Source organism: Gadus macrocephalus, chromosome 6 (assembly GCF_031168955.1).
Source record: "Gadus macrocephalus chromosome 6, ASM3116895v1".
NCBI classification, from domain to species: domain Eukaryota; kingdom Metazoa; phylum Chordata; class Actinopteri; order Gadiformes; family Gadidae; genus Gadus; species Gadus macrocephalus.
In genome coordinates this window covers 12780307-12788455 of record NC_082387.1, presented here as the reverse complement: position 1 = coordinate 12788455, position 8149 = coordinate 12780307, and the positions used below count along the sequence as shown (strand labels likewise).

The following is an 8149-nucleotide window of genomic DNA, read 5'->3' as shown; positions in this document are numbered from 1 at the left end:
CACCACAAACAATTGATTCCTGTATTATAAATGTAAGACCATTTCTGGTTCAAACTGTAGAAAAGGGAGAGAAATATAAAAATAATTTGGCCAAATTGTGAATCACACATCTATATAATTCTTGCTCTCCTCTACAACAGTAAAGATATTGTTCCCAGGTAAATGAAAATTGTGCTTTCTTGTAAAATAATAACATAATATACATACGTGCAGGTGGAGCCAAGTAAATCAGAAATAACCCAGGTTCAACTGCCGGTATGGGAGTTCACAACATCCAATCGGTCCAACGTTGGGGCATCAAAGGACCACAAATCATAAAGTACATTCTCTTTACATTTGTAATCAATATGAGCCAAGAAATGTGAACACCTTTTGAACTGATATGAAGGGGATAATGCAAGATGAAAGCAACTCCAAAAATAAAGTCGGAACAAATAATTTAACACTCAAGAAACCACAATTTAAAGTCTTTCTAAATACGTTGAAAAGAGAACAATTGACCTTTAGAACAAATGCTCAGAAAAAATTAAAAGTACGATGACTGTCAACACAACCATCAATTAGGCCTGGTGTTGTCATAAGCAGGGCAAACACTGGAAACGTTAGAAGGGCACGAACACACCAGGTAACCCACCGAGGCAGCTCCATGGCAAGGTCCAGAACAAATGTACTTTAAGGCTCCAGTCACGTGGAAATGATCAAATCCCCAAATCGGGGATCAGACATTGGTCTCACTGTCCAGCATCTCCCAAGAGGCTTGGATTCAAGCTTGCGTCCACTGACCTCCACTAGCTGCCCACAATGGACTGAACCGCAGGCAGCGTCTGTCTCCAAGCAGGGACGGTCCGCAAGATCCCAGTGAAGGTGTGAATGTCTGAGCGGCAGGAAGAGGTAGCTTTGTTTTAGCTTTATTTATCTCTTTAATAAAGACCTTTTATTTCCTGGATGCCTCTTTGCTGATGGTGGCCCTGACTGGGAGGAGGGCGTTCAGGTCCTTGCTCTGCGCCAAGATCTGGCTCGACTGTAAAGAAACATGGAGGCGGGAGAGAGAGAGCCACAGATGCATCAGTGGATAGAACTGCGGGATGAGAGTGGCACACAAGGTCAAGGGAAACGCAGCGGCTTGTGAGTGCGTCCCTGGTTAAAAGTAATGGAGTTACCGCGGCAAACTTGGATTTAATGGTGTTGAACTTCATCTGCTCGTGGACTGCCCTGGCCACGTTGTTCCTTTCAAACGGTTCTGAAAGACATCGAGGTATATTCTTGTTTCTGTGGTATGTTTGGTGGCATCTTAATAATAATAATAATAATAATAGTAATAATAAATGCACGTAAAGAAGAACGCCTTGTGACTCCGTATCTGTTAACTGGAGAAATCTACGTTATTAAAAAAGGCATCATTCTGGATTGAGAACAGTAGGTGCATGGGGAAGGTGGTGACGTTGTTGGCCTACCCTCCACACAGATGTACTTGTTTCTCCACTCTAAACTCTTGTTCTTGGGCAGAGCCTTGCCCTCTCGCACTGAGATCACCTGGGTATCCCACCTGGAATGAAAGACAAAGGAAATGACTGTGGCACTGGCACAGAGGGCTGCAGTAGCTCAGGAGGTAGAGCGGCTTAGCTGGTAACCGCAAGGTTGCTAGTTCGATCCTCCTAGCTACTGAGCGTCAAGGTGTCCCTGAGCAAAGGCATCTAACCCTAACTGCTCCCGACGAGCTGGCTGTCGCCTTGCATGGCTGACACTGCCGTCGGTATGTGAATGTGTGCATGAAGAATGGGTGAAAGTTAGGCAATACTGTAAAGCGCTTTGGATAAAAGCATTCTAAGGGGGGGCAAGGGGCAGGGGAGGAGGGGCGGGAGGGATGAGGGAGGTCTACCTGAACGTGGAGGAGTAGTACTTGAGGAAGCCTTGGAGCAGGTCCCCTAGAGAGGACTTGTTCTGAGACTTGTAGGGGGGGATGTGGCGGGGCCCTTCTGGGATCATGTCGATCTCCATGGATGGATTGAAGCACTCCTGAGGAACCGAAAGACACAGGGGAGCAGCAGCTATAGTGGTAGCTTTAGAGTTGGATTGTCATCTAATTCAATTACTGGTTTTGAAAAGTCTGTTTTTTAATGTTCAAGTATCCACAAATATAGACCTTCGTTGACGATTGAACAGTGAATTGCGAGGATTGGTTGAAATATACACAATTATTTATTTGTTGGTCTTTTTGGTGTAGAGGACCTAATAGTTGGCAGACAATTTGGTGAAAATTATTAATTAGCTAAACGATGCAATGAAGTCCATATGAAAAAGTTGCAGGGGAAGCTTACCGGGTAGTCCTTTTGAAGCGAAGGGAGAACAGGTTCACCAAGCGCTACACAACAAACCAAAAAGGCCAAGTTAAACCCGCTCTAATACAAATTAGCCTTAATATTGATCCATCAATCCAAGAGCTTGAGTGTGTGTGTGCGGTCCGTTGGAGTGTGTACTTACTCTGGAGGTAGTGCAGCACCATCAGCACCAGCGTGTAGCTACTCAGCGTCCCCTTGCTGGCGTCGTTGATCTGGTGGTGCCGCGCCCACTTCTTCACCGCCAGGATGATGGGCTTGACCCGGAGATCCGCTGGAGGGAAACAGACAATGAGCTGGTTTCAGGGTGGGGGAAGGTCCAAGACCAACCAATGGCTAACATTGTCGGTAATACCCCAACATGGAGATTAATATAAATGTTTTTCTTTTTAAAAAGCTCTGCTAGGGTTATAATAGTAAAAGTAAGTAATTCAATCAGTTTAGTGGTGCTTTGAGTACCTGAGTGCTGACCCTTTGAAATAAAACATAGCCGTTTTCCTAGTCTCTCTGCTGGGGGCCATTTTGGTATGCTGCAAAATTGGGATATTGGCCAGTAGCTGATTTAAGGTTGAGTATATAAGCTCTCATGGACCGAGTGACCATCTCACCGTATGCGTAGCTTCTCAGGAGGAACGTGTTTCTGATTCCCACCGTGTTGTTGACATTCAGATCAAACTCCAAGCCACTGAGGGGAGGGAAAGAGAAAGAGAAAGAAACCGTGAATTAACAGTTGTTTCCAACGATGGCACTGTGATCACTGGCAAGAGCGTCTCTTCCCACCTGCCCTTCTCTCGGAAGCGGAGGATGGGGACTTTGGCGCGGATCAGCTGAATCTTCTCTAGATATCCTGAAATTCAGAACAAAGACATAAAGAGCCAGCTTTTTAAGATGGCATGTTTTTTTTCCGCCTCTGTGCCAGTTGGGGTTCGGAAGGGGGTTCAAAGCAGCAAACATCTGCACATTTACTGTAGGTTAGTCTGATAATACTTTTACTTCATCAGGTATAACAATTATGCTGAATAAGGCCTGTACGGACACTTTTGTACAAGAAAACATGGGAAAATAGGAGTGTGTAATGTAGTAGTACGGTAATTAATTCAACCACTTTCTAGCCAGTAGCGTCATAGAGTTGTAGGGTGCCGCCTGCCTTCTTTATGGAGGATTTCTCAACTAATGTTAACATTTGAATATGCTTTAATATACCTAGGCAACTGTCGCTTCACTTAGGAATTTGAAATGGCTGATTCTTTATATTGTGTCTTGGATTGAGGCACTTCTAATATGAATATTCATCTCTCAAGGCAACGGCCTGACTCAATGCACCTCGAAGTAAAGAGAGTGGGGAACAAACTTGGTGTGTTGTACTCGGGTGTTACTCTGTGTTACTGTGTCTCTTGAATGTGCTATGAAAAAATAACTGTAACATAGTAAGACAAATTAGATAACGTTCACCGCGTGTTCATCCGTAGGTCAAAGGATGCCTGAATATATTGGATCAATAATAATAAACATTGGTAATACAGTTTTAGAGCTGTATTATTGTTTCTATGGATCATGTGAGGACTTGATATTGTTTTTGTCTATTAGACCATGGCAAGAAATCCTGACAGCTGAGTGGCTGAGCAATAACCTCCACTGGCTGAAAGGGAAAGCAGATGTATCTCCCTTTCTCATGTTGAGAACAAGACATCAAAAGGTAGTCAAAGAAAAACAGCTTGAAGCAAACGATAAGAGAACGCCAGGAATTGATGGATAAATGTTTGTTTGAGTTTAAACATCAAAATGAGAATGATTTGTTTTTCTGAAGTAAGACATTCTTGACATTCCCGCCTGCGAGAGCTTTAGTAAAGATTGATATTGAAACAGAGTCTCGAAATGTACTAGGGTTTAAGTGATTTTGGAAATATTACTAGGATTGAAGAAAGATATACCCGTTATGAAATGGAAGAATCAAATAGTTTGGAAACATTGGCCTACCTACTGGGTTGAGAATGTTTTCTAGTTATGCTTGGACCCCTACAATCACATATAGAGGCCTCATACATTTATAATTATTCGATTTCTAATATCCTTTTTATCTAACCCTAACCCTAACTATGAACTGGCAATTTAACTCGAAAATAAAAGTCCATACATATTCCAACCAGCAGGGGGTGATAATACCTGCATGAGAAGGGCCTGAGGGAAGAGGTCTGAGGAAAGGTGGAGGAGTGAGGTCGGAGAAGTGAGGTCGGAGGAGTGAGGTCGGAGGAGTGAGGTCAGAGGAGTGAGGTCAGAGGAGTGAGGAGTGAGGAGTGAGGTCAGAGGAGTGAGGTCAGAGGAGTGAGGTCGGAGGGTGAGGTCGGAGGAGTGAGGTCGGAGGAGTGAGGTCGGAGGAGTGAGGAGTGAGGTCAGAGGAGTGAGGTCGGAGGAGTGAGGTCGGAGGAGTGAGGAGTGAGGTCAGAGGAGTGAGGAGTGAGGTCAGAGGAGTGAGGTCAGAGGAGTGAGGTCAGAGGAGTGAGGTCAGAGGAGTGAGGTCGGAGGAGTGAGGTCAGAGGAGTGAGGTCAGAGGAGTGAGGTCAGAGGAGTGAGGTCAGAGGAGTGAGGTCAGAGGAGTGAGGTCAGAGGAGTGAGGTCGGAGGAGTGAGGTCAGAGGAGTGAGGTCAGAGGAGTGAGGTCGGAGGAGTGAGGTCAGAGGAGTGAGGTCAGAGGAGTGAGGTCGGAGGAGTGAGGTCGGAGGAGTGAGGTCGGAGGAGTGAGGTCAGAGGAGTGAGGTCGGAGGACTGCCGTTGGACCCTCGTGAAACTTGTAGCACCATGTCCCAAACTGACATGGTGCTACAATCAATGTGCCGCCCCCTGCCTGGACCATGGGCCAGATCTTAGAAAAAACGACTCAATATACTCTTCGATGAATGCCTGGTCAAGTTCCTGTTCATTCAATCTCACAAAGTTCACACCTAGGCATCTCCGCGATTGTATGATTTCAATAAAGGAAACGGCACCCCCTAGTGGGTAAACTAGTCAACATGACTAACACAAGCAATACACAAAGAAGGTCGTACAAAACCAGAAAACGCTAATAAGATTAGCCGTCAAAACTCACCCAGTGGCCTGAAAAAAGCTTGTAGCACGGTGAGTATGTGAATAGGATCAGGGCTTCCCTGCGTCTGAAAGAAGACAGGGAACATGTTGGGGATGATCTACTAGGACCATGTTTCCTATTACAATCCCTCCTTCCCACTTCCAAAAAAGCCTCCCACTCTGGAGACCGGCTGGAGCCACTCACCGAGCCCCGCAGCACCAGACAGAGGTCGGCGTCACTGCTCCGACAGCCCAGCCCGCTCATGGAGGAACCGGTCAGGTAGAGCCGTGCCACTGTGAGAAACAATAACTGAGGATGGGTCATCGGGGAATTAACAGCAGGGCCGGCGCAACGGGGGCGGGCATGCGCGTACGCTCCGGTACCTGGGAAGACACTCTGGATGTCCCTCTGCAGACGGGATCGGCACGTCTCCTTCCGGGTCAGGTCGCAGGCCTGCTGTTGGCACTCCTCGAACAGCTCCACCATTTGTTTGCTTAGCTGAGATTGAAGATAACCGGATGGGGGGGGGGGGGGGGGTATATGTGAGCTGTCAGTTAGCTAGTCATAGGAAGCAGCCCATTGCAACAACGCTTTAAAATGATTCTAATATGTTGTGGTGGGAAAATAAAAACATGCTTGCAATCCATACTGGGTTAATTTGCGCAGTGAGCCGGTTGAAAAATCTATCTGGTGGTGAATATCACAGAGTTTCTTTCACCCTGTCCAAAACACATTCTCCTACCATAAACCGAACATGTCTGGTAACAGTGCTGTTTGATTGAGTTTCCTTTAAGTGTGCACTTTGGGCTGCCTGCTTCCCACTGCCAATGCATGAATAATGAATGTGTAATTAAGTGGAATAACGGGTCGCTTGGAAATCCACTGTGACTTCTGACACCTCTGTTTGCCTCAGTTGCAACCATTCAAAAATGCTCCCAAAAGCTCAGACCAGCAACCCACAGACCTCAAGTCACACAACATGAGCATACATTTGATGGCTCACTCAGGGTGGGTCATATGGTAGATGATCTGAATGTGAAACAGAACCGCATTTTGATCAAGCTGTAACTTCATTGCACTTTTAAGGGCTTTTCGCCTTGAAGGGCCACACACATGGATCCTCAACTATTGGGTTGATTTAAGACCGAGGGCAGGACAGCACTATGTTACTCGCGAGGGAATCCTGTACACATGGTCCCTTTGCATCTCCTCGGCTGATTGTTTTAGTTAGTTGGTACATAGATTATAGCAGGTGTGAATAATCTTTTGAAATTTCTAGTCACACACACACACACCCACCCCCACCCCCACCCCCACCCACACACACACACACACACCCCTTCTCATACCTTGTCCTTGGCATAGTCTTGCAGTGTACTGGCACTTCCTGAGGTTGCGGGCACTTGAGAATGGGTATTCTGACTTGAGCCAAGCGAGGCAGCGTTTGAGGTTCCGGGAACAGCTTGGTTGTGAAAGTATGGGACAGCAATGGGCCGCCCACCACTCTGCTGGGGGGAAGGGGAGTCGACGCGCTGGCGTTTAGAGCCATTTGGGACGGGGCTTTCATGTTGTCTCCTTTAAAAAAAAAAACACAGTCACACCAGGTACCTAATTTTGGTGATCGAAATGCAAGAAAAGGTGGGCTAAGTCGTGGTGAGTTGAGCAGGTAATGTCGGTGCAATGTTATGGAGGAATATTCAGATCTTACATTAGCCCGTCATATTGTACATAACATTTGCTTCCACAACTCTCTTATGATTTATCACAAAATGATTAAATATTATCGTCATATAGCATCGTCCCATGAGCTCCCTGTTTATTATGTTTCTCCCATCTTATCCTCCTTTCTCATTTCCGCAGAAAACCAAAAAATGCTTGCAAGAAGTACACCTCTAGTCCGTATACAGATTAACCACTTAATTGCTGATCATTGATAGCTAAACCTTATTCGACTTTTCTTCCATTTTTACAATTTCTCGACACGTACAGTACATTTACAGTACACACTTTCAGGAGACGCACACTTCAAAGATGGTAGTTACATGTAAAGTGAACATAACAATGCCTTACTTCCGTGCATTAACAGGAACAGATGTGTAGAGACCGGGGAGGTCCGAGACCGGTGGTTGGGGATGCCAAGCCTGATTATGACTCCTCTTCATGCCCGCTGGGTGGCTGGCAAAGTGTGGGCTAACAAAGTAAACATGCACAGGTTACCACTGGACGTTAGTACTACTACTACCCATGTGTTCATTATTCCATTTCCTTGTACAAAGAAGCTCCAAATGATCTCTCCCCATAAAGTAGCCTAGTGTGTGTGTTACCTGTTACCGCGGGAAACCTGATCGAAATTTTGATACGTTCCTGGAGGCATCTGGTAGGGTCGGTAGCCCGGACCCCATGGGTTGTACGATTGGTGTCTGGACGGTCGTCCGGACGGGTGAGGGATCCGAGGATACATATAGAGGCTCTTGATGCGCGGCCAGTGGACGTCTTCTCGTTTTGACCGATGGTTTTGAAACGCAGGATGTAAATTAATTAGTTATCCAATACAAATACTAAACGGGGAACGCACGGCTCATTTCTGATCATTCTTGATTCATGGTCCAAACTGTCGAAATGTGGCTGAGTTACTCCACTTTAGCTAGATAACAAGGTTAGCTTTTGGGTGTTACAAACTGGACAGCACACGTTGTCTCATTTGTCCAATCGTAAAGTGAGACGGTGTTAGTTTCCTAGGTAGTTAGTAC

The 8149-nt window shown here is 46.0% G+C and overlaps 1 protein-coding gene across 2 annotated transcripts; it reads right to left on the bottom strand.

The window, feature by feature from the left end:
• Positions 1-7: 7 nt before the first annotated feature.
• On the bottom strand, positions 8-8149 carry tent2 (terminal nucleotidyltransferase 2). Of its 2 annotated transcripts, none has more exons than XM_060054204.1 (14): positions 7724-8149; positions 7470-7574; positions 6749-6974; positions 5783-5897; positions 5604-5692; positions 5421-5484; positions 3117-3183; positions 2945-3021; positions 2482-2610; positions 2319-2362; positions 1880-2016; positions 1455-1546; positions 1161-1240; positions 8-1021 (listed from the first exon to the last, which is right to left on the bottom strand). In XM_060054204.1, exons 1-14 carry the CDS (start codon positions 7858-7860, stop codon positions 935-937), a joined length of 1449 nt encoding a protein of 482 aa, XP_059910187.1. In that variant the 5' UTR covers positions 7861-8149; the 3' UTR covers positions 8-934. The 2 variants fall into 2 exon arrangements, with proteins under 2 accessions (XP_059910187.1, XP_059910186.1); XM_060054203.1 differs by having other exon boundaries at positions 7470-7589; positions 7724-8143.